Here is a 26343-nt window from a genome sequence, read left to right as displayed (position 1 = left end):
CCAAAGTTACAATTAAAAAAAAACCGAGGTTTCATTTCCGATTCCAAATTTTGAACCCCATACCAGTTTGCAAATCAAACGTCCCCCCTCCTCCCTCTTAAGGGTTTTTGTTTCACATACCAATCGATTGTCATACTTATAAAGTTATTATAATCAATCTTAGCGAGTGAGTGAGATTGAAAAGATTATCTTCTATAACAAATAAACATAAATCATTTATTTATATGAATTCAAAAAATATATCCAATCCAACCAGTCTCATATATAATTTCAATTTGAACAATTACTGTTCAACTTTTAACATGCCGAACACCTTAGAATCAACATAAAAACCATTGAATAACTAACGGGAAGCTTTTTTTTTTTTTTTTTTTTTTTGTGGAAATCGTTAACCAAACACATGAAATAGATGTGATCATTGGGCGGGTCGGGCTAAGCTGAAGTTTTAAAAAAAATCCACTTAACGGGCCAAGGCAAGCTTCGGGCTGGAATTTTTGTGCCCAAACCTGTCCAAAGTGGTTGGACTGTGCGGACTTTTTGAGCTATTTTCGAACCAGGCCTAAAAACTCAATCAAATATGCATAAAAATGAATTTTCCAAACCCGACCTAATTTTTTTTTATCCAACACCCGCTCAAAATCGAACCGAGCTAACTTTGATCACCTCTAACACCAAACTAAAAGATTTAGCAAATTTTGAGATGACAAGCACAACTTGTTTGCCAATTGCCATCTCACTCCAGCACCTCCCAGTGATTTGATCACATCACTGACCACCCTCTCACACCTTCGCCGCGCCAAAACAAACACCCCCAAACTCCCCTTTTTTTATTTTCTCTTTCCTCTAAAAAACAAAAAGACCCCCAATTCTTTAATTAATTTTTCCAAGTAGATAGATAATATAAAATTAAATCAATTAAAAAATTCCCCAAATCGAATCGCCAGATTTCAAATTCTACAACCCCCAAATTCGAAAACCTTAATTTCAATTTCTTCTTCGAATTTGAGGAGAGAGAAAATGGCAGGAATGGAGCTTCAGAATACAGTCAAGGAAGCCCTAAATGCTCTTTATCATCACCCTGACGACGCCGTTCGTATGCAAGCTGATCGATGGCTTCAAGAATTTCAGCGTACTCTTGATGCTTGGCAGGTTTTTTGCTTTTCGTTTATTTTACGATCTATTGCAGTTTTTTTAATTTGATTTCTGAATTCAAATTTTGAGCTTTTTTTTTATTGTGTATTGTAGTTTCGATTGAGTTTAGTTCGATTAGGTTTAATTTATTGATTTTTTCTGTTGTTGGGGTCTAATTAGTGATGATGGAGCTGCTAATTTTTGGATTATGGAGTTAATGTAGTTAAAAGTTGTAGTTTTTTTTTTTTTTTTGGTAATTGTTGTTGAAGGTTTTAGCTTTTGGCTGTTCTTGTATAAGATAATTGAACAATGAGTATTCGACTATTCGTACCGGGGTATATCGTAAAATGTACCATCAATTCCAGTTTGTGCGCTCTCCAGAGTTTGATTTTTCGTTGCATTAGCTTGGGTTATTGTTGTTAGAGAAATTCATACCTTTTTTTCGACAATTGAAACGAAAATGTCTGGAATTATTGATATTAATACTAATTCATAATATTTGGATTTGGTTAATTTGGGTATGAGGAATTAGAATATGATGCGGAGGCTAGTCATTTTGTAACCTGCAATCCCCCTAATTGAAGGTAAAATTTAGATAAAAGAAAGAGGAAATTTGGTTGAATATTTAGTCTGAGTGCTCATATATAGCCTGGACTTCAGGGGGATTAGGAGAATATATTATTGAGCGATATATGATGTTACTTGTTTGATACTATTGTTAGGGGTTGTTTGTTTTGACATAAAAAAATATGGGAAGTGAGACTTCCTAGGAATTGCAATTTTAGTGTGTTGTTTGGTTGACAATAATTTGGTGAAATGGGGAAGTGGAACTTCCTAGGAATTTTGAGTTCCCACAAAATGTAGGAACTTACTTACCTAACCCCCCCTAGGTAAGTGGAAATTCCCATGGAAGTTACTTCCCTCATTGTTAACCAAACAATTTTATAAAATTCCCATGAATTTGATTGTAGGAATTTAATTCCCATAAATTTACAATTCATGGGAAGTTCTAATTCCCAAGTGAACCAAACAACACCTTAGTTTCAGTTCTCTACTTGCAGGTTTTTTTTTATTGTGTTTGATAATTATTTGAGCAAAATTAGCTTATTTGACCATCATTACCTTATTGACTATTAAATAAGCTAATTCAAAGTGTTTGATGGAAGGCTTATTTAAAGAGCTTATTCCACTAAATAAGCTCTTTTTCAATTAGCTTATTCAATTCTTATGGTGCAATGACACTATACCCCCATTTAATTAAAAATCCTATATGAAGTACCTACCCACAATTAGTTTATTGGTCATTTCACATAATTAATCAGCTTAAACAATCAGCTATTTACCAAATACTTTTCTACAATAAGCTAATAAAATAAGTTAGTCAAATCAACTAACACAATAAGCTAGTTAAAATCAACTAATACAGTGAGCTAGTTAAAATCAACTAACACAGTGAGCTAGTTAAAATCAGCTAACACAATCATCTTTTAGTTTTTCCCCAAACACGACCAAATTTATATGATGATGCATTATTATACTTATATAGAAGTATTAAATAGTTTGGTAAAAGTGACATCTCTGATATAATAAGATGTGATGTTGAGGTAAGTCATTTACAATAAGCTAATAAAATAAGTTAGTCAAATCAGTTAACACAATCAGCTAGTTAAAATCACCTAACACAATTAGCTCTCAGCTTTTCCCCAAACACGGCCACATTTATATGATGATGCATTATTATGCTTTTCCCCAAACACGGCCACATTTATATGATGATGCATTATTATGCTTTTCCCCAAACACGGCCACATTTATATGATGATGCATTATTATGCTTATATAGAAGTATTAAATAGTTTGGTAAAAGTGACATCTCTAAGATAATAAGATGTGATGTTGAGGTTAGTCATTTTTACCCCCTGACTCCCCAAACCCCCCTTCCCCCCCCCCCCCCAACAACAAAGCCTTAAAAATGATTTGGGGTACGCTAACATAAATCGCCATGAAGAATCGTTTGGTATAGAACAAAGGACATAACAAGATTTTCAGCTGGAAGAGTTTAAAAAAAGGTGTGTAAAGTGATTAAAAGGAAGAGCATCCAAGTTAAATTAAGAGGGTTTTAAAAGAGAACCAAAAATAAAATTCTAAAAAGTTTTTAAAGGAGTGGTTAAAACGTGTAGGAAATAAACATAAAGGTTTGAGAAAACTTTAGCGAATGAATTCAATAAGTTCATAAAACACGAATTGACTTAAGTGTTTTAGTCTAACTGCTAGCTATATAGCTTAGCAATTTGATTTCACTGGATTACAAGACTAATTTTTATCTATATCTCTTGTTACATGTCTTATACTATTAGTTTCAAGTTTTCAACCGTCCTCTTATTTATCTAACTATGTATCATTTCTTAAAATTAAATACTTAAGTAAAAGGGGTGCTAAGATTCCTGTATTTTTTGTTTTCAATGATAGGATTTTCTTATAATTCTATCTTTTATGTCGGAAGCTTATGACATGCTTTGTTCTCATAGGTTGCAGATAATCTGCTTCATGATACAAGTAGCAACCTAGAAACTCTAATATTTTGTTCACAAACTTTAAGAAGCAAGGTATGTTAATTAAGATCTGGCATCTTGTTTACCCTCCCTATATATATATATATATATATATATATATATATATATATATATTACTGCATAAACCGACCATTTATGCCAGCTTTAATAAATCATGTTTATTTCAAAATTCAGGTAACACGCGATTTTGAAGAGCTTCCACTGGAAGCATTTCGCCCGTTACGGGATTCTTTAAATGTAAGTAACTTATGCTTTTTTTGTTCACATTCTAGGAGCCTTGGTTATATGAGACCAGTATGAGCCTATGATTTTGCTTGGCACACACAGAAAGATGTGGTTTATTTTGGTTGATCTCTGATGTTAACTTAATGTGACAGTTGCTTTTTAGAACGTGTATGAGCTATTACAGTAGTTGAACTTCTAACCAATTGTTGAGAAAAAGACAACTTCAAGGCAAACAATTTGGATTTTATTTCATTTTAGTATCAATTAGCTACTTGGCAGTTTACTCTACTAGTATGTTGTTGAAATTTGTAAAATAGAGTAGAATGACGACTGTCAATAGAGGTTTTCAATTGTTTTCAAAATCGAAAACTATATACTTCTTTTGTCCCACTTAAATTGGCCACATCTGCTTGCTTTAATCTCCTACTTTATACAATTGTTGTGAACAAACATTTTGTTATGAGACTATAGATCAAATCTTAATAAATACTAATATGAGATTTTTCATAATGAAATTTAGTAGGTATGAGAAGTGGCCTATTATTTTGGGACATCCCAAAATGGAAACGTGGCCTATAATAGTGGAACAAAGTAAGTAATACCTTATACATGTTAGCCTTCCATAATTAGTTTGATTACTTTGGGAAATTTTGCAACCTTAGGGTTGGGACTTGGGACATCCCAAAAAGGAACTGTGGCCTATAATAGTGGAACAAAGTAATACATTAACTATGTTAGCCCTCCATAATTGGTTTGATTACTTTGGGAAATTTTGCAACCTTTGGGGGTTACCTCAGGTATTTCCAAAAATGCAACTCTAGAAAATTTTTCTTCCAACTTTTACTGCCGCAAGCTTGTGAAACTGTGCTATATCAAACAAGGATCTAGTTGGCCGGAATTTATTAGCCTTTTTCTCTTGTGTCTTTCTATTGTAGCTTTTGACAGAGCCTAGAGATTAATAGTTTAGTCCAACTCTGTGATTGTCCTTTTTGTTGCTTTGCTACAAGAGCTTGTTTTGTGTTACTGTACCTTATGTATAATAGCTGACTTAAATTTATCAATTGCATAATATGGACTATATATATATACTTTCATATGCAGCCTAATTGGATTTATATTGTGGTGGTTTTTTTAATTTTTATTTTATATTGCAGAGCTTGTTAAATAGATTTCAGCAAGGCCCGCCAAAAGTTAGAACCCAGGTATTGTGGAAAAGTTGTTCTAGGAATCAGACCTAACAGGGTATCTTTTCCTATGTATATGCTACATTCAGTGACACTAATTTTCTGCTACCTGAAATTCTAGATAAGTCTTGCTGTGGCTGCATTAGCTGTTCATGTTTCTGTAGAAGATTGGGGAGATGGAGGCATTATGAATTGGCTCAAGGTAGAGATGAACAATCGCCCAGAATGCATACCCAGTTTTTTGGAGCTTCTGAAAGTTCTGCCTGAGGTATACATATCCTTGCTGTTATTGTTTCCTTCTGGCTAAGAGTATTATATTTCTTGTTGACTTTGTCTTTGTTCTTGTCACTCAATTTACCTTATATATTAGAACTCATTTGACCTTTTGGCCCTTGTCAAAACTCATTTTTAGTGGTTTATATCAAGACTTATTTTTCATTAAACCTATTGCAAAAAGAATAGTTTCCTAATGCTTATTTGTGGTTTTCTTGAGTACTCTGTACAACTGGCTAGGTCCTGCAATTTGAGTATAAAATCAGGAAGTAAAACTAAATAGGTTGTTTTATTTATTTTGTTGTAAGATGTGCTGGTCACTGCATATAGTGCTATATTCTACTGACATTTTCCCTGCAATTCGCTTGCATATATATATATATATATATTTGTTGAAACACAAAGGGGGTAGAAATTTACCATTTGGTTGATTTTGGGAAGTAATTTTTTTCTTTTTTCCTATTAAATTATACTTCCTCCGTTCTTTTTTACTTGACCTGTTTCATTTATCATGCCTGCCAATGCAAAAATTTAACCATTAATAACAATAATTCTCCATAAGTAAAAATTATAAAAGTTATATATTATGATAATACTTGTTGAGACGATTCTAACAGGATCTCACATGAATATGTTTTTCCTTACATATAATTCACAAAAGATGATTAAAAGAAGGTTGGTGAATTGTGTAAAAGTCAAAGCGGGTCAAGTAAAAAAGAACGGAGGAGATATAATGATATGTACTCCTTTTGTTTTTTTTAATTGCATCAATTTGACTGACATGTAGTTTTAGGAAAGTGATCTGAATAGAGTAAAATATTGTGTAAGTAGTGTTTGTTGTGGATTAAAAAGTATTGAAAAGAATAGTGGGGTAATAGTTTATTACAGAATAAGGGTTGTGAGAGGAGAGAACTTTTTTTTTTTTAAAAAAAAAGTAGGAGTGGGACCATGTGAGGAGAGTGATTAAGAGAGGATGTCCATAAAGGGAAGTGATGCACTTATAAAAAAATGGCCAATTTAATGCACTTGAAAAAACCCAGAGGGTTTACTGTTGAATCAAATATTGGTTTATTACCAGTTGTTTCCTAAACCATCAATTATTGATTAGAAAATATCTTTTCTCTGTGATATAGGAGGTGTTTAATTACAGAATATCAGCTCGGCCTGAAAGGCGGCGCCAATTTGAGAAGGAACTCACTTCTGCAATGGAGGTTGCCCTTAGTCTATTAACTGCTTGCCTAAATGCCAGTGAACTTAAAGAGCAGGTAGAATTCTCAATCTGGCATCTATTATGCTCTATTTCATATTTTTCTCCTGGGGACTTTTGGCTGGTTCACATTCAACATCTGAGCATCCTCCAAATAGTGGTTCATTGAATGTTCTTAGCTCATTATATGCATTTAAATAAATGCGAAATGCAGCACCACTGTTTTACAGAAAGATTTCTTCTTGGCTGTCATATCCGTTATCTTCTCTAAAAAAATATGGTTTTGTTGTTTCGTCAGTAAAACAATGTGTATGTGTCATTTTTATGAAAAAGTAACTTCAAAGCTGCTCAAATTTGTCTAATCTTTCTGACAATAGTATTTAGCATGAATTGTACTTCCTCTGTTATTAATTTTTTTTTTATAACACTGAATTATTCATTATTCATATACTCTACTTGACTACCGTTAATGGTTTTTAGTTAACTAAGAGTTTACTCGTGTGGGATCTTGTAAGATTTGCCTCAATATATACTTTCATAATATACGTATTTTTACACATTGGTAATTAAAGATATTTGTAATTGAAATAATGCGTTGGTAAGTGTGAAATGAGAAGTGTTGCAAGTTAATAAAAGAGGAAGCATTACTTATCTGTGTGGCTAGGTGGGAGATTTTTCATCTATCTTTGTGGCCTTAAAAGAATAATACTTGATTTTAGCACTAGTGAAAAAAACTGATTCTTGAACCCCTTCAATACACAAGTCACTTTGAGACACGTAGATAAAGCTATTGAGATATATTGCAAGTTAATTTAGGTCCCTTTTGCACTGATTTCTCCTGTTGATATGGTTGGTTGTCTTAATTGATTCCAGGTTCTTGAGGCATTTGCTTCATGGCTTCGCTTGAGACGTGGGTGTGTGATTCTGGTCTACAAATCTAATCATCTCATGATTAATTCTATATGTGTAGTTGCTTCCTTATTTGGGAGGTGGTTATGACTTATCATATCTACTTTCCCTTACAGGATATCTCCATCTGTGCTTGCAAATCATCCTTTGGTTCTTACAGCTCTGTCTAGCTTGTGTTCTGACATACTATCCGAGGCAGCCGTTAATGGTAATTTCATCAAAGGCGTGCTAGAATATAATGAAATTATGCTTGTGATGTCTAGATTCTAGAAATCATGGTGCATAATGTATGATCTGCAAGGACATTTTATGTGCCTTAGAATTATATTTTCCTAAGATTAATTGCAGTTGGACATGGTTGTCAATTTTCTTGTTGAAGAACATTTCTGTTTTGATTCATGGTTGAACTCTTTCTTGTCTTATATATTATTTATAATCTTCTGTCATTCAACAGTTGTTTCCGAGTTAATACATTGCTCAGCGGTGGGAAATTCTTCCGATGTTTCTTGCCAGATGCCACTAATTCAAGTTATTGTTCCTCGAGTTATGAGTCTCAGGCCTCAGCTTAATGATCCATCAAAGGTACATAGCCTTCTCTCTCTCTCTCTCTCTCTCTCTCTCTCTCTCTCTCTCTCTCTCTCTCTCTCTCTCTCTCTCTCTCTCTCTCTCTCTCTCTCTTGCTCGTTGATTTATCATAACATTTGTGTTTAATTATTTTCTTTCGTGGGATTTTTTACCATGTACCCTGGTTTTACATTCTAACTCCATGTTTTTATTATTTTGTCCTTGTACTCCTTCACTTTAGAAGAGGTAACAATCTACCTCTATAAGAAAGCCAAGCAACATAATGTTTATAAAGTACTGGTTTACGTCATACATGCTAAAAATAGCCAAATTAGTGTGAATACATTTTGCATTTTTGACAGGGTACATCTATACTTGGTGAATTCCCTTGATTCTCTGATGCCACAAGTTGCTGTGAGAAACTGAATATGGCACCTCATAGAACTTGTGTGCTTTGTTGATCAGAAGAGCATGGTTACAAACATACGCAAAACCTGAAGAAATGTCAAGTTGCTGTTGTTTGACACTGTTACATGAGGTGCCATTTCCAATCTTGTCACAGCAAGCGGTTAACATTGAACCTTGATGTTTGTTGTAAAAGCTGATGCACCTAGAGATACTAATCTCTCACACATTGGACAATATATATATTTTTTCTTGTTTGGTACTATTAAAGTATTAAGATCTCATTCATTGCATAAATAACATGGTAACTCTTAGTGCATCTCCATATCATAATGATAATCCAGCCTTTTCAGTTTGAGGAAATGGTCTTCTTAAAGTCTATTCTTATCCTCAGTAGTTGTATTGTGACTCTCTGCCTCTTCGGCATTGGTGGCCTGAGACTAGGCTGTGAATATATGAACTTCCCCAAACCTTGTTAAGCCAGGTTCTTTACTAGGTACTTAAGATTGTAGTCAGATACTAATATAGTGGTATCAGCTGTAGTTGTCAAATGTCTTCACAAAGGGAAGAGGAGTTCATTTCCCTTCTTTTATGAAGAAATTTCTTGTTTATAATCTTTCTGGATTTCTGGGTAAAGGTCATGGAATCATTTTTGTAGAAGGAATGTTTATCATGTTATTGGTCATTGTAAATATGGTCATCACACTATGATGTTCGTAAGGTCACACCGTGGTGTGGATCTAAGAGTCTGACATTATGACCCGCAAAGCAAAACAGATTCTTGCATTTGTTATGTGTGTGTGTGTGTGTGCACACTCGTGTGCGTGAAATATGAAAGTATGCGGTTTTAAGCTTTTTCCTGGCTTTGGCTAATTTGAAGTGTCTTAGTATCATACTCATTTTGATTGTCTAAAATCTGACTTGAATACTTTAGTTGGATGTAAATAAGTGTAGGTTGTCGTCATTAAATAAGGATTGTGTCAAAGTTTCTAAGGTCTGAATTGTTGACCATATTTTTAGAACTGTGTATTGCTGTACCTTTTGGTTCTTCATGGCTGTCTGTTTTCTGATTTTCTGTTTGTATAGATTGGACACTTAATTTCCACCTTTATGTCAAATGATGCTCAACTTAATGCAGGAACGTAGGATTTTCCCCCATTTGGTTATATACTATGTTACTTGGACTCGGATGAAGTGTCAAATTAGACACGGGTGTCCCAAGTATCGGACTCGCCCATTTTCTTGAAAAAAGGTTTTGTTTTTAGTTAAAAATGAAGTGTCCAAGTGTCAGTGTCGGTGTCCGACACGAGTCGCGTCGACATGGACACGTGAGGTAAATGAAAGAGTCCAAGTAACATAGGTTATATACTGTCGGCGGAAGTCTGTTTGATTTTCGTATAATGATTGATTGTTGCTCATACTATTGCAAACATTATTTGTATACAGGATGAAGAAGATGCAAAAGCCATTGGCCGTTTATTTGCTGACATGGGTGATGCTTATGTTCAACTGATCGCAACTGGTAGGCATTCAGCTCTTGTTCACATTTAGTCTATTGTATACTAAGCTATTGTCTGTCTTCAAAAAGAATATTTTGATACCATGTTTCTCTTTTTCTTTTTACCAACATTGCTTTTTCGGTTTTTCCATTATCTTATTTATTCCTGAATTTTTTTTCTATTTTTTTGGTGTGGGTGGGTGAAGTGAGGTGGAGACTTTAATTATTGCTTTGCTTGATTAGATGGAATAGAGGCCATATTAGGGGCTAAGGTGCAAATCTTGTGTGCCGATTAATGTTTTGGAAGTACAAACCATCTTTGTGACACCAATTCATTATTCTGTGCAGGTGTTCTGTTTTATTTTCTAAAACCTAACTATCGCTGAATTACCTTTTTAGGTTCGGATGAGTCTATGATGATAGTGCAAGCATTGCTTGAAGTTGCTTCACACTCAGAGTTTGATATTGCTTCAATGACATTTAATTTCTGGCACAATCTACAGGTTTACTTGATTGAAAGGTGGATCTCTTGTGTTATTTATATACTTTATTAGTGTTCTTTTTCTTTAGATTTGTATTTGAGAGGAGCTCATCTTTATATATTTCTGTATATGCCAGGGACCTATATCTGTCTTTGGGTAATGAAGCATCCATTGAGGCAGAGAGAAACAGGAGATTGCTAATTTTTCGTGCATCATATGATTCTCTGGTGTCCTTGGTGAGTTTTGGTGTGATGCATAAGATTTGTGAAAGTGTTGTGAGCACTTATATGAATGTCTTGGATTGCTTTGTTACATCCATACCTTAAACTAACAAGTTTGTTATATCCATACCTTAAACTAACAAGTGATGTTTTGATTGATTTTCAAAATACTTTACTTCACCTGGCTAGCTAATTTTGTTGAGCAAGGTGATTTTGATATTGATTGTTATGTAAACGTGTCATGTGCTGTAGCCACATGTTTGTTAGATTTGTGCATCCATGTGTGTTTGGTTGAAGATTGTTGGGCTTTAGATGAAGCAATAATGTTTTCGTTCTTTGCTTGTCCACTTTTTGGCAATGGTTTATATCAATTTATGGTTCTGCTGTCAGGTTAGTTCTCGGGTTCAATACCCTGATGACTATATGGAGCTTTCAAGGGAGGACCTGAAGGATTTTAAGCAAACAAGATATGGTAATACCAAAAACTAATATTTTTCTTGCTGTATTTTATTTAAATAGAAACTTAATGTCGGTGTTCTGCTTAAATATCCTCAGCATAATGCCAATCTGTCACAAACTTTGTTGATGCAACATTATGTAATTTTTCTCTTATCCTCATATGTAGTTTGATGACTTTGATCGTTATGACTTAGAGTATTACTTATAATGGTCTTGCTATTAGATTTAATATTAAACTTCTTTTTCTAAGGCAAGGCAAGATTTTTGGTGGTTGTGGCTTGTGTCTCGCCAGCCTGATAGTTATAAAGAATGGAACAAACTTGATTCACCACCAATTCCTGCATTCCGTCCCATTTACTGCCTGGTTGTACTTCTACTGGAATTGACCTCTTTTCTTGATGCTGCCAGCTGTTGCAGATGTTCTCGTTGATGCAGCTTTGGTTCTGGGTGGTGATACAGTGTTGAAAATTCTTTACATGAAACTTGTTCAGGTGTGATATCACTGTCTTTTCTGTTACTGTTTTCTTATTCTGTTGATGTCTTAGTTCTGTTATATCATGCCAGCATTTATATAATTGCTTTCCTAGTACTGTGTGATTCTTTGTATGTCTTGGAAGTTCAAGATGACCTTGATTGTTCTTGTAGCATGTTTAGTTATACCCTTTTATTAATTTTTCATGTGGAATATTGTGGATCATGGAAAAATGGTGGCATCTTGATCAGAAGCATTTGACTCCAATTTTGATGGAGATTGTTCATATAATGAGCTAGTAGAATGGTTGTTTGTCATATTCCACTGCATGACCTAATTATTTTCCACAATGCCTTTGCTAGTTCACTGTCATATTCCACTGCAACTTTGGTCAATGGGTTTGCGTTGGTTTATAGCTATGCTTAAAAACTGTCAAAAGTAGTTTAAAGCTTAGTATTAGACTATTAGTACAAAATGTGGTTAGTAGGTCAATTCTAGTTGTTCAGGTTTCTCCAATAACTTGAGGTTGGGGTCGAGTTTTGGACAGGTTGGGTCAGGAATTGCTAGCTCTACTATTGCATATGCAAATCCCAATCATTCTTTGCCTTCCGTACTTATTTTGTGTCTGCCAACCAACATTTTTATTACTATAATATGTAATAGACTGGGATCAGAAACAACCAGCAACAATCACAGGTGGCAGGGACAGCAAGGACAACTAGGAGGAAGCAGACAAAATTAATTAATACTCCATTATGGAGGGGTGCTCACTGAAGACTGCAAAGGGAGTGCAAACTGATTCTCTTTTTGTAACAACCTTAATAGGACAAATTCTAATTAATGCTAGGGTATTGAAGTTGCTTAAGTATATAAGGGTAGGTAGCAGCAGTAGTAAGGTATCCAGAAATTTGAGTGACATTTTGAATGAGACCTTAGTAGCCTCAAGTTACCACCGGGAGTTAAAGCCTAAAGCTATATTTATCTTTGTAACCCTTTTACTAGTCTCAATCAAAAAGACTCAAGCTTTCGTATTAATTTTACAATCAGTTTACAAAATTAATAGCAGCAATCATAGTCTATAACATAACCATAAAAGGTTAAACCACCCAGGGCAAAAAAAAATAAAATACATACCACCACAAACTGCAAACTAAGCTGTATTTTCTTTTTAATCTTGTTATACGGGTTTTTAATTTTTAATATTAAATAGGTACCCTCAATTTTTAGTTTTTTTTTTTGGGGGGAAATGATATCTTTGTGGTTTGTTTTTGAATGAGACACAATTGTTGTTCACATTCCTGGACCCTGCAATGATTGGATCCTTTCCTGTTGCTGACAGTGATACTATTTAAATTTGTTTCAATTAGAATCCATGATGTGTAATCATTGAATGGATTGGCACATATTGAAGCATATTATGTTCATGGATGAAAAATCATTACCTTTTGTGATATCGATATCTCAGGCTGCAACCAGCTGTATAAATGATCAAAGTAGCGAATGGCGTCCAGCTGAGGCTGCTTTATACTGCATACGGGCTGTAGCGGATTATGTTCCAAGTGTGGAAGCAGAAGTGATGCCTCAGGTTCAAATACTTCCCCAGCTTTTATATTTGGACATGAATCTGATGTTTCAGTTTGGGTTTTTCAAGTTTGATAAATTTTATGTCAAAATTTTTTTTCACTTGAATAATATGCTAAACTAATTGTTCTTGTTGTCATATTGATCACTTTAAATTAATCCCGCATTGAATTGCTTCCAAAAAATCATCAACATCTACATCACGATCAATAATATGCACTGCTTGTTTTGCATTTGATTATTTTTTTTAAGGAAATTTAACATTACTTTCTTTATTCTTTACTTGGTATTTTCTAACTTGATGTGGAGGTAGGAATGCAGGATGAGGTAAGCTTGGGGATTTGATATTAATTCTATAAGGAACTAAACATATTCATGAAAACAATTATGTTTAATACAATCCTGAGTCTTTTAAAACTTCTTGAGGTGCTCATGAACCAGACTTTTAAGCTATTAAATTTTTAATTATTTAATGCTATCTGCTGACAGAGAAATGAAAAACTTGCAGGTTATGTCTTTGCTTCCAAAGCTTCCCCAACACCCTCAACTACTTCAGACTGGTAAATTATTCTACTTTAACATGATTGATACTACCCATCTCACGTCTTTTACCTGGAAATTGATTAATGTCATTATTCCGTATCTTTTTCATGGTGTTTTTTTTTTAATTAATATATTTATTTCCTGGAAGTGGGGGATTAGGTGAGTTGATTGTCCATTTAAGGAATAAATAGGTCAGTTGGGAGAGCTTTGCAACCCATTTATATGCTTAGTAGTTAGTATTGTGCATGGTTTGTTTATTTAACCTTTTATTGTTCTGTTATTGCAGTATTGTATAACACATATGTACAATGCAATTACTTCATTCTTATGGTGTTTGGTTATCTTTTTTTTTGTTTTAAAGTGCCCGAGGGAGTGACATAATTTTTTTCTGGTAGCTGCCATGTTAGGCTTGGTGGCTTCATGGTCCAAATGAAGTTGTAATTCTCCAACTATTCATTCCTCTGCTTAGTTTTTGTTTAGTTCCGATGTGGTAGGAGTTGTTTGAGACAATTTTTTGTGAAAATTTTAATATTGCTCTCTTTGTCGATATTGATAGTTGTATCAATCACTAGTCTGATAAGAGTTATGAGGATGAAGTTTATATGTTCAAACTAAACATGCTGGAATATGATATGCTTGTGAATAGCTGTAATCATTGTGATTGCCTTGTTTTCAGTGTGCTTGACAATCGGAGCATATTCTAAATGGCTTGATGCTTCATCAAATGGACTTTCAATTCTTCCTTCGCTGGTGGAAATTCTTATGAGGGGCATGAGCACATCTGAAGATACCGCAGCAGCAGCTGCATTGGCATTTAGACACATATGTGACGGTATGCTCCGTGTCTTGTGTAGATTTAGCCCTCCCCCCCCCCCCTTCTCTCTCTCTCTCTTTTTTTAATTTTATATTTTATTTTATTTAATGTTCCGTCTATCAATTAAAAATGTAGCATGAAAGATAATTTTGCTGTCAGTAAAGACTCCTACCTAGGAAATTTGGATCATAATTTCCTATTTGCTGCTGATTTACCTAATGGAGTAACAGAAATAAGCTTGTTGGTAACAATGTACCTTTCTCCTCTTAATATTGAGAGTTAGTTATTTTGGCGTAGCAATTTTTGATCTGCTTAACGGATGATATCTGCATTAATGTTTACTTGTATTCCATGGATTCTGATTCTCTGTTTGATAAAAATTTATGTGTGTAGATTGTCGGAAAAAGCTCTGTGGATCTTTAGATGGCCTCTTCCATATCTACCAAAGTGCTGTATATGCAGAAGGTGGAAACTTCAGAGTGTCTGCTGAAGACTCTCTTCATTTGGTTGAAGCATTAAGGTATTATTTCTATTGTTAGAAACTGTTGTTGAAGTGTTATTCTGTATGAGACTGACAGTTTTTATATTATTGCAGCATGGTAATTACAGAACTTCCTCCAGATCATGCAAAGAAAGCCCTGGAAGCATTATGCCTACCTGTTGTTACTCCTCTTCAGGTTTGGTTTTACAATATTAGTAACTTCATATAAAATCTTTTGCTGCTCATCGTCTATCTAATGTATAAGGCCATATTTTTTATTCTTAACAATCAGGAAATGATTAATCAAGGTCCAGTTAGCCTGGGACAGAAAAGTGCCCGTGAACTTACTGTTCATATAGATAGATTGGCATATATTTTTAGGTAAAATGGATATGCTTCTAGTTGTCTATGTAGATTTTTAGACCCTAAATCTGGTTCTTATACTGTGAATAAATTGTTTTAGATATGTTAGTCACCCTGAAGCTGTAGCAGATGCAATTCAGAGGCTCTGGCCAATTTTTAAGGCCATATTTGATGTGTAAGTATGGGAAACGCATTTTTGGGTGTGTTGGTATTATTATTATTTTTTTTGAATAGAGGGTGTGTTGGTATTTGGTTTCCTTAGTACAATGTGCCCTAATTCATATTTGTTTTGACCAGACGTGCATGGGACATGCGGACCATGGAAGCTCTCTGTAAGGCATGCAAATATGCTGTAAGTTCTTCTGAATATAACTGTTTCATAATTAATATTAACAAAATAAAGAATGTAGAGATCAGAAAATCTCCCTAATGTTTTGTTTCTTAATCATGTTCAAAAAAAATTTCCTCTCATTTCTTTCTTAATTGTTGTCAAGAAGTCATGAGGCCGTAAGGTTAGATTTTGGACTGTGGTTAAGTGATAAAATGAAACAAGTAGTGTAACGGGTTTTTTTTTGGTTCAGATGCACAAAGTTCCTATTATAGCCACGTCTGACATTCTACTAGCCTTGTACTCCTCACAGTGGTGGTGATGAATTATTTTTTACATTTCTTGGTATAGGTTACTTTATCACTTTTTTGGTGTATTAGCTTTACCATCATATACCTCGTACCCCACAAAATTTACTCCTTTACATTTTCTTTTTTACAGTCTTACTTATCTTACACTTACCGTCCTTTTTACATTCTCTCTTCTACTTTATCTTACACCTCCTCTCCTACTTTTTCTTACACACACTCATCATTCTTAAAGTTTTCTTAAACTATGCATTTACGTAAGTGAGTCGAACAAAAAAAATGGAGGTAGTAATAGTTAAGCAGAAGGGAGCCTTTACACTGTCTAATGTGAATGTAATCTTTCTTCATGTTGTTCGAGAATTATTGTATGGTATTGAGGAGTACGATATGCTTGTGTACTTATTCCGAAGTATTTAGGGAGATACTCTTTAATGCTTCATTTTTTATTGACTCAATTTCATTTTTCCATTTTGAAAGGTAAGAACTTCTGGAAGATACATGGGCCTCACAATTGGCGCCATGCTAGAGGAGATTCAGGGACTCTATCAGCACCACCTCCAACCGTGCTTTCTATATCTTTCTAGTGAAGTCATAAAGGTAAACTTATCCCTTTCTTGAATTTGGAGCAGCTGTGAATTCTCCATCTTAGCTTGCCTTCTAAATGCTATGTGGCAGATCTTTGGGTCGGACCCATCTTGTTCGGACTATCTGAGAAACTTAGTTGAAGCCCTCTTTAGAAGAACAGCCTGCCTTCTTGCCACGATTAGAGTATGTTCTGCAGCCTGGATCTTCTGTATTTATGTGATGAGCGTGTTGGCAGTTAATCATATTGAGCTTTTATTATCAGGATTTCACCACCAGACCAGATATAGCAGATGATTGTTTTCTATTGGCGTCAAGGTGCATCCGATATTGTCCTCAAATATTCATCCCGTCACCGGTGTTTCCCTCACTAATAGACTGTGCTATGATTGGGATTACAGTCCAACACAGGTAATATATGCCTTTTATGTTTAATGATCTATTCTCAAATAAAATATTGTTTCTATTTACTCACTAAATTAACCTGTCAGATCAAGACTTTGAGCTGAAAGTTTCTAGTCTAAATAAGGGAAAGATGAGATTCTACGAGACTGCTCACCTTTCAAAGGCTTAATGTCACCTCTTGTCTATTCTGGAATATGTGTGATGTTATTGGTCATACGGGCATAAATTTCTAGTTCCACTTCATAAACACTTATTTTGTCTTACCAATATCATGAGCTTAAGTTCCATGACCAGTAGAGAATAAGAAAGAGCTCTATCAAAAATTATCATAATTTGGTCTGTTGCAAGGCACATTAGCTACTTAGTTGTCTTGACTGAAGACTCTATGGTTGAATTAAATTTGGTTTCATTGGGTATCAGGTAAGCTAAGTTAGGCTAGTTAGAATTTCTGCCCATATCTGGTTGGATAACTCAGGTAATATTGACAAACTTATATTGGAATATTGTTGGTGCATGCGAGATGGAAAAACCTAAAGATTCAAGGATATTTTTTATTATTATTATTTTTTTTCATTTTTATTTGTTGTTTGAGCAAATATGGTGGTCTGAATATAGCTTTTGGATGAACGGAAGGCAAGAGAAAACTAAGTTAAGATTTAAGACAAATATATGTTTGTAATAGAATTTTTATTTTTTGTTTGATATATTAATATAACATTTTGAGTGATCTAAACTTCAGGCCAATTTAAGTTAAATATACTTGGACTTTTGGCTTTGGGTTAGTTACATTTAGATAAGGTTTTATTGGGTTTGAAACAATTGTTGGTGTAACCAGCTTTCGGGTCAGAATGGTTTGTTATGGTCAGTTCTGGTTTTGCCTGGCCTAGATAACAGAATGTAAAATGGTTATAACGTATCAAAGTGCAAATTGGTTGGGGAAAGTTTCTTCTAAACTATGGTTGACAGGTGGAAAATCAATACCAACTCTGGTACGTCGTGAAAATTAGAGGTAAGAAAGGAAGGTTTAGACTGTTTAGTTGTTAAATCCCACCCCCTACAACACCATGGTAAGAAAGGAAGGATTTATCATGTTTTTTACTGGTATAAGAATTACTTTTGTTGGTATAATAATGTTCTCAATGGAAAACATTTTTCCTGTGATCTTTTGATACTTACGAATTATGTTGTATCTGTGTGCCCTTGCAGGGAGGCCTCAAATTCCATATTGTCATTCTTATCTGATGTCTTTGATCTCACTAATTCACGGGAGGGTTTGCAATATCAGCCCATAAGGGATAGTGTGATCATTCCCAGAGGAGCAACTATAGCCAGAATTTTGATAGCATCCTTGACAGGAGCTCTCCCAAATAACCGCTTTGATACAGTAAGTTGCATCTAAACGAGACAAAAAGTACAATAATTATTCCTTAGCACATCAAATCGATAATTCCCTATTTGGGAGTAGAACGTTGGGATTGGACCTAAGAATTAGTAAATTGTGAATTCAATAAACAATTCACCCTTATATATTTCAGGTAACCTATACACTTCTGGCACTTGTTCGTGTTTATCAAGTAAAAGCTTTGGAATGGGTCAAGGAAAGTGTTTCATTGATTCCAAAAACAGCAGTGACAGAAGTTGAGAGCTCAAGATTCCTGCAAGCATTGTCTGATGCAGCGTCTGGGGCTAATACTAATGCTATCATGGCTCCAATTGAGGAACTCTCAGATGTTTGCCGGCGCAATCGGACAGTCCAAGATATTGTTCAAGATGCTTTGAAACCCTTAGAATTAAATATGATTCAGAGAGTACAGTAAAATGTTCCAATATTAAGATTTGCACAGCTTATTGCTGATAGAGTTACACAAATTGAGGGGCTGTTTTCAGGAGGCCCATGTAGAGCAGGTTTATATGCTCCATTTTGTATCTATTGTTCATTTTTATTGATTCATGTTATATATACAAAGTAGCCCACAATGTTTAGAGCTTGTGGTTTGGGGGAAAGAGGTGAGATGAAGGTTTTGTTTTTTCTTTTTTGTATCTATTACTTTACTATGAAAAGTGCCAATGAAATACCTCAGTGTGGTTTATCTGTTGTCAGCATTTTGTGGTTCGCAATTTGCATATACAAATTACCAAAAGAGAAATTTCTCTCTTGATAGTGCAATTTACTCGTATCATATACGGAGTAAATCTTGTTTGTTTTACTAATCTGCCTTGTCCTTTCTAGATTTTATATATTATTTCGTTGATATTTGTAGAGTGGGAAAAGTTGATTTGTGCTCAATTAGTTGACTTAAAATATGAGCTCTACCCAAAATCACTTGACTTGATTCAACTTTTCTCAAACTAAACTGGATTTTTAAGATAAGCAGTATTTGATTAACTTACTATGATAAAACATTAAACCTTGGGGCAACATGATTGGATATGGCCTAACATGCCAAGAATTAACCTGAACCTTAAGTAATCTGAAAATTCTTTATCCGAATATATTTTAATTGATTTAATTCGACCCAAATTCAATTCAAAAGGTATACTTGCCATATTTTGTAACTAATGCGATCACATGAATTAACCATTTTTTAGGGGAATTGTTTTCAACATTCTAGTATAAATCCTTTAACAAAACTTAATTAATTAAAAAATAAAAACCTTTTATTGTTTGTACAACAATAGGGACTTTTTTTCTACAAGACTCAAAACTCCATATGGGTGAGCTTAATTAAACAAATTATTCAATATTTTTTAATACAACTCTAAAAAAGTACTTTTAGAATAAATCAAAGGAAACATGAGTACTCATATAATTTAAATACGCAAATTCTTATATGAAACGGCCTCGCAATTAGATTAGGCTCTAATTTGGAATATACCATCTGAAATACTTTTGGTTTGGCACACTCACTTCCCTCTTTCACTCTCTATCACCAAACAATACCCTGACTCACAATAATCGGTAGGAATTGTACTATATTCTTAGATTTGTCACTGTATCTTTTGCGGCTTGTCTTCTTCTTCTTCTTCTTCGGTTCTTCCACTTCTCCTCTCTCTGTAACATGTTACCTGGGATCACTCACTTTACCCAGAATTCAATTTCTTGTCTAAACCCACAATTTCATCGAATTCCCCCAATTTAATTGCTCAATAAAATGGTTTCTAACTCACAACACACCAAATCTCTGCACAAAATCCTTGCGTCAAAATTGACACTTTCAATCCCATCTTCTTCTTCTTCACCTCCCACTGAAGATTTCGATTTCTCCGATGTTTTTGGGCCAACCCCATCTCAATCTTCATCTTCTTCTTCTTCCCAACCTACATATCCGAGGGACCCACCAGTGATTCATTACCGTACTCACTCTTTTCTGGGTCCCTCACCTCGATATACTCCCCCTAATTTCCACCCATTTCAGAAAACTCCTGAAGAAATCATATCCCAGATCACAGATGATGACGATGAAATCGAGGTGAAGAGGGATGAGAAAGATGGGACTTTTATCGAACAGTTGGTGTGCATTGAGGAGGAGAGAGAAAATGGGATGGTTCCTAAGGTGGGTCCTGAAGATTTTGAGATTTTGAGACTTGTTGGGAAAGGGGCTTTTGGGAAGGTTTTTCAGGTTAGGAAGAAAGGGGATTGTGATGATGGTGGTGATGGAATTATGGCTATGAAAGTTATGAGAAAAGATAACATTATAAAGAAGAATCATGTTGATTATATGATTGCTGAGAGGGATATTCTTACCAAAGTTGTTCACCCTTTTATTGTTCAGCTTAGGTACTCTTTTCAGGTACCTTCTTTTCTTCCCTCTTTTAAATTCATGTTTTTTGGGCATGATGATAGGGAACTAGAATTGTGATTGTTACTCGATATTGTAATTTGAACTAGTTATGCGACAATTTAACTCCAATCCGTGACTCGAAGATAGTAGTTGGTTGTTGTATTTCTTTATAAATTGTGTGCATGTAGTTACCTGCTATTGTTATTTTGGAATTGCTACTTCAATTAGTGTTTTGCAACATTGTATTGAATTTAGATCTAATTTGTTTGTGCCACTATTGATATGTCTTCTTGAACTGACCTATTGGTGGTGGATACTTAATCATGCTAATTTTAATACAATTTAAGCTGGGAGTTATGGCATTAGGCATTCATCTTAAAAGTTTAGTCCTTCATTATGTCTTTGAGACTTTATGATCTTATATTATGTTGCTTGAATTTGTAACTTGTAAGTGTTGTTTTGGCCAGTTGGTGTGGAGGTGCTGCCGGGAAAGTGGCTAGTCGATTTTTTGTGGCAGGAGTGATTACTGCAATTTCAAGATGCCTGGGATAAATAATTCTATATGTGATTTAGGATGTCATAGGTGACTGTCTGTGTTAGAGATTTAGGGTTTAAACTTTCAAATAATATGATGAGCTTAGTATTGATAGAACTGAGATTGTTCTGCTAACAGGATGTTCCTATTAGCCACTTGATTTATCTGTTTTAGTATGCTTTAATTCATTTATGCTCTCATATGCTTTTGCAGACGAAGTCAAAGCTTTATCTGATTTTGGATTTTTTGAATGGAGGACATCTGTTCTTTCATCTCTACAGACAGGGGATTTTCAGGTATGCTATTTTTGGAGCTTAAATAAACCAAACTGCATGTTCAACTGATTTAATTCTAGCTTTGAAATATGTTTTCGAGTAGTGAGGACCAGGCAAGACTTTACACTGCTGAAATTGTATCTGCTGTATCGCATCTTCACAAGAATGGGATTGTGCATCGAGATCTCAAACCTGAAAATATTCTCATGGACGCTGATGGGCATGTAAGTAGGATGCTTCGTAAAATATTGCATGCATTTCTTTTTGGTACTTTTCCCTTTTCTTTTTTGTTTTTGATTGGTCATAGGTGCCTTCTTGCTAAATGTAATTTGTGTGCAGATTGTTCTAACTGATTTTGGACTTGCAAAAGAAATTGATGAAACAAGCAGAACGAATTCAATGTGTGGAACCATGGAATATATGGCTCCAGAAATCATACAAGCTAAAGGTCATAACAAGAATGCTGATTGGTGGAGTATTGGAATCCTGTTATATGAAATGCTAAGTGGAAAGGTAGAGTTAAAGTTTCTAGTTTTATTATTTCAAGAACTCTAGACATATGAAATCATCATCACAAGAGACGAACTTATATATTCATGAATTTCTTTTTTATTTATTTTAATTTCCTTTAATTTATTTTGGTTTGACTGGTGGTATTAATTAATAGCCTAAATATTAAAGATGTTGGCAAGAGATTGTAGATGACAACAAGAGATTGTAAATCATGCAATGTTTGCCGTTTACTAGATCTGAATTAATGGAGTTGACATCCTTGTGTTTCTTTTCACACATGCTCCTTTAAAGATGGAAAGCATGTTTCTTATCTTCTTAATGTAGATTATACTTCGTAGTTGATTGACATATGGCTCAGGATAGGATGCATATTGACAGTAATATTTAGTGGTATAACATTAGAATGTGATGGTGTTTTAGACTAAAATGTAATTTTCTTAATGTAAATCTTGGTGTGTGCTGTGAGTGTAGCACCTCAGCTCTGTGATCGTTTTTTTTATCAAAGGTATAACAGTAGTAGACTAGTAGAGTTGCAAATTGCAGCTATTCCTGATTACAGTGAATTTTGTTAGATATCAGAATTTAGATTGCATGACTTAAAAATGCATCATAGCCTGGATAGGTAATTAGCTTCATTCTATTAAGGTGTCTAAATTACCCCTTTTCTTTAATATCTGCAGCCACCATTCGCACATGCCAACAGACAGAAGCTCCAACAGAAAATCATCAATGACAAAGTGAAGCTTCCATCAATGGTATCCACTGAAGCACATTCTTTGCTTAGAGGAGTAAGTGTAACTTTCAAGTGTCATTTTCTTTGCTGATTCTCCCTATCTACTATCTCAAGTTTCACCTTAATGTATAAAACTATAAATTTATGCAGTTGTTGCAAAAGGATCCTTCCAAGAGGCTTGGTAGTGGGCCCGCAGGATCAGATGAAGTTAAGAGCCACAGATGGTTTCGTCCTATCAATTGGAAGAAACTGGAGGCAAAGGAGTTGAAGCCCAAGTTCAAACCAGATGTGAATGGGAAGGAATGCACTGCTAACTTTGACAAATGCTGGACAACAATGCCAGCAGATGACTCACCAGCCTCTACACCCACTGGCAATGAACACTTTGCAGGTTATACGTATGTTGCTCCCAACCCATGACTTTCATCTGAAAGATGCAGCTCTGAATGTGAATGAACATGATACCTTAGGTGGGAAATTGCGAGACAAACATATAGGCCTCTCACATCAGAGCAAAGAAGAGATTTTCACGTAGTTGGTAGTTCTAAGTGACATCTTACACTTGACAAAATACAGATTTTGTAATACTCGTATGTGAAATGTACTATAAATGATTTAGATGGTGATTATGGTCTAACTGTCGACAAAGAACTAAAGAAGGTGAAACAGATTGTTAATTGTCATTATTGGGTACAAATTTTGGAGGCTTGTATCCTGTCATTAGCGAAGGGGTAAGGAGTGTTAATATGCATGTATATTTCATCTCTAACCATTTGATTATTAAACAAGACTGCTTTCAAGAGATTTACAGAATTTTTTTAATTTCTTTTTTTTTTTTTTTTTTTTTTTTTTTTTTTTTTTTTTTTTGGTAAAAAGTTCTCATCATTGCTATATTTGTGTAATTAACTAATTATACAGATGAGTATTATTTTAATACGGAATGTTCTAGTATGGATTTTTATATGCTAAGTTATTTTTAATTAGTTCAGATGAGATAAGTTTAAAATATCTTCTAAGGTCTTGTTCACTTCACTTTATTTTTGTTGAATTGAAATTATTTTACTGAAATAAAATTATATTTGCTGAACTTAAATTATTTTTACTCAACTTATATTAATTTTACTGAAGTGAAAATATTTTTGCTGAACTCAAATTATTTTTACTGATTTTTTGTTATAATTCTTTTTTAAAATAATTGAATTTTACTAATGAACTTATTTTTAGTGATACCCTAAAAAAAACTTATTTTTATTGAACTGGAATTCTTTTTACCTAATAGTATTATTTTTTTAGGGTGAAATGAACCGGCCTAACTTTAACTTACTTTTTCTCTAGTATATATATCTCGTACAAAACAAATGTTATTACGTGAAATGTTGATGGGCGTAAAATCAATATAATGAATAACTTGATTAGCAAGTTGCAACAACTTCAAGCTTGTTCGGCAAAATATAGTTGTGTAGGTAACGGTTAACTGTGTAAGTAGTTGTTAGTTGTGTATGTAGCGGTTAGCTGTAAAGTAGATGTTAGCTGACAACAAGCTGTTAGCTGTGAATATAGATAATTTAGGTAAGAGTGTTCGATAAAATAGTGGTTGACTAACTGTTACATATAAGAATTAATATTTTTTTTTAAACTGTACATTAAATTTTCAATAGCTACCTCTAACTTCAAAAGGTAATAATCTTAACTTTTCATAAAAGCTAACTCCATCACTAAAAGCTACTTGAATCCCTATTTTACCAAAAACTCACATTTTTTTTGTTGAATAGTGGTTTGACTTAAAAACTAACGCCGAACGCGCTCTTCGTATAATAAGGTTACAAGTCATTACGGAGTATAAAAGTTAATTAAGTTCAATTTACAACTAAAACAAATTCTAAGTTAATACCAAAACACAAGTACTAAATGCAGTACAAAATAACCTAAATGCAGGATAAATAAATGACATGTATAAATACAAAAGACCAAACTACCCTTACAGTAATCTACGCTCCTGCTCCTACCCCTACCATCCCATCTTCTTCCTCTTCAATTCCCAAACTACAGTAGAAATGATGAATACAGCAAACCAACTAGCAGCTTCTTCTCCATCATTATTTAATTTGGAACTACAATTTTTGGTCTTTAATATGATTCTTCTTCCTTTCGCTTCCGTTGCAATTGCTATTTAATTTTGTTGATTCTTAATGATTGAAAAAAAAAAATCAAACATATTGGTTTATCATCTGTAGTTGCCTAATTGGTAGTATGGTTGGACTACCGGTACCCAAATCCGGCAACCCAAGAAGGCTATTGGGTAAAGGCCTCCCTAGATAAAGGTTTCGGAATATAACGGTGATAGGAAGTAAAGAGCCCCAGAATTGAACGCCGGTAGGTGGTATAGGGCCCCGGAAATTAACTCCGGTAGGTAGCAAAGTATCCCGGAATTTCGTTCCGGTAGGCAGCGAGGAGGCTCGGAAATCATAGCCGGTCATAAGATGAAGGCCCTAGAAATTTTCATGAATGGGGATGAATTTGGGTATCATAATATTTTAGTGATAATATAACTTTGGTATTGAAAATTTGAGAAATAACCGGATTTAAGTGTTGTATTTTTCAATCTTGGTTCATGTAAAGTATTTGATATTAAATGTTAAGTGTTTTTTTTTTTCCTTTTTTTTAAACCAAGGGTAATTAAATATAATAGGGTATAGGTTTAAAAGAAGGATAATCTTGGAAAAATAAATTTTGAATAATATTAAGTTGTCCTGCATTTAGTACCTCCCTACCAAAAAAAAAGGAATATATAAACCGACTCCAGCCACCAACTTCCTCATCACCCTCCAAATAAAATCCCAAAACCTTCCTCCCAAGAACCCTAATTCTGCAACTTCACGCAAACTCAATCAAATTGGGGAAATTCAAAAATCAAACAAATCACTTAAAACCCTCAATCTAATACAACTTCAATTCATCTAGGAAGAGAGAAAAACATATTAGGGAAAAAAAAAATCAAAAAAGATGTCGTACGATGATATAGAGATTGAAGACATGGAATGGAACGAAGAACTTCAGTCGTACACTTACCCATGTCCATGCGGCGATCTTTTCCAAATCACAAAGGATGATCTTCGTCTTGGTGAAGAAATTGCTCGTTGCCCAAGTTGTTCTCTTTACATCACTGTTATTTATAATCTCGAAGATTTTGCTGCTAATAAGAATAACTCCAATTTTCAGCCTCCTAAATCGCAGCCAATCAGCGTCGCTTGAGTTAATTTTTACTTTTTATTTACACTAATTTTTGATATATTGTTCGAAAATTTTGTTGTTATTGTTGTTGAATTTGATCATGGAAGATTTTGCACTGTTTTGTCATTAGTGCATATAATACAGTATTATTAATCTATAAATGTTAATTGGAGCTTGATTTACTGATCAATTGGATTGATTTTGCTTAATCTTATATTGATGTTTAAATTTGTTGGTTTGTTTGATAGTATATTGCAGTAAGTGTA

At 34.2% G+C, this 26343-nt stretch overlaps 2 protein-coding genes across 2 annotated transcripts; both read left to right on the top strand.

The window, feature by feature from the left end:
* The first annotated feature begins 704 nt into the window (after window positions 1-704).
* On the top strand, window positions 705-19111 carry LOC110700486 (transportin MOS14-like). Its single transcript, XM_021878033.1, has 27 exons — window positions 705-1149; window positions 3660-3737; window positions 3879-3941; window positions 5084-5131; window positions 5235-5381; window positions 6520-6651; window positions 7467-7507; window positions 7619-7710; window positions 7957-8084; window positions 9918-9993; window positions 10369-10489; window positions 10588-10687; window positions 11063-11144; window positions 11540-11622; window positions 13069-13188; window positions 13693-13744; window positions 14404-14559; window positions 14935-15061; window positions 15137-15218; window positions 15315-15403; window positions 15486-15560; window positions 15683-15737; window positions 16499-16618; window positions 16697-16789; window positions 16869-17014; window positions 18215-18392; window positions 18544-19111. The coding sequence occupies exons 1-27, from the start codon at window positions 1018-1020 to the stop codon at window positions 18823-18825; spliced, it is 2898 nt and encodes a 965-aa protein (XP_021733725.1). The 5' UTR covers window positions 705-1017; the 3' UTR covers window positions 18826-19111.
* Window positions 19112-19837: 726 nt separating this feature from the next.
* LOC110700485 (serine/threonine-protein kinase AtPK1/AtPK6-like) lies at window positions 19838-23668 on the top strand. The gene is made up of 6 exons (XM_021878032.1): window positions 19838-20799; window positions 21539-21621; window positions 21704-21824; window positions 21940-22113; window positions 22794-22901; window positions 22997-23668. The coding sequence occupies exons 1-6, from the start codon at window positions 20161-20163 to the stop codon at window positions 23264-23266; spliced, it is 1395 nt and encodes a 464-aa protein (XP_021733724.1). The 5' UTR covers window positions 19838-20160; the 3' UTR covers window positions 23267-23668.
* Window positions 23669-26343: the final 2675 nt, after the last annotated feature.

The sequence above is a fragment of the Chenopodium quinoa genome, unplaced genomic scaffold (assembly GCF_001683475.1).
Source record: "Chenopodium quinoa cultivar QQ74 unplaced genomic scaffold, ASM168347v1, whole genome shotgun sequence".
In the NCBI taxonomy this organism is placed as follows: Eukaryota; Viridiplantae; Streptophyta; class Magnoliopsida; order Caryophyllales; family Amaranthaceae; genus Chenopodium; species Chenopodium quinoa.
Note: the sequence above shows the minus strand (reverse complement) of the source record. Positions and strands in the feature narration are given on the sequence as shown.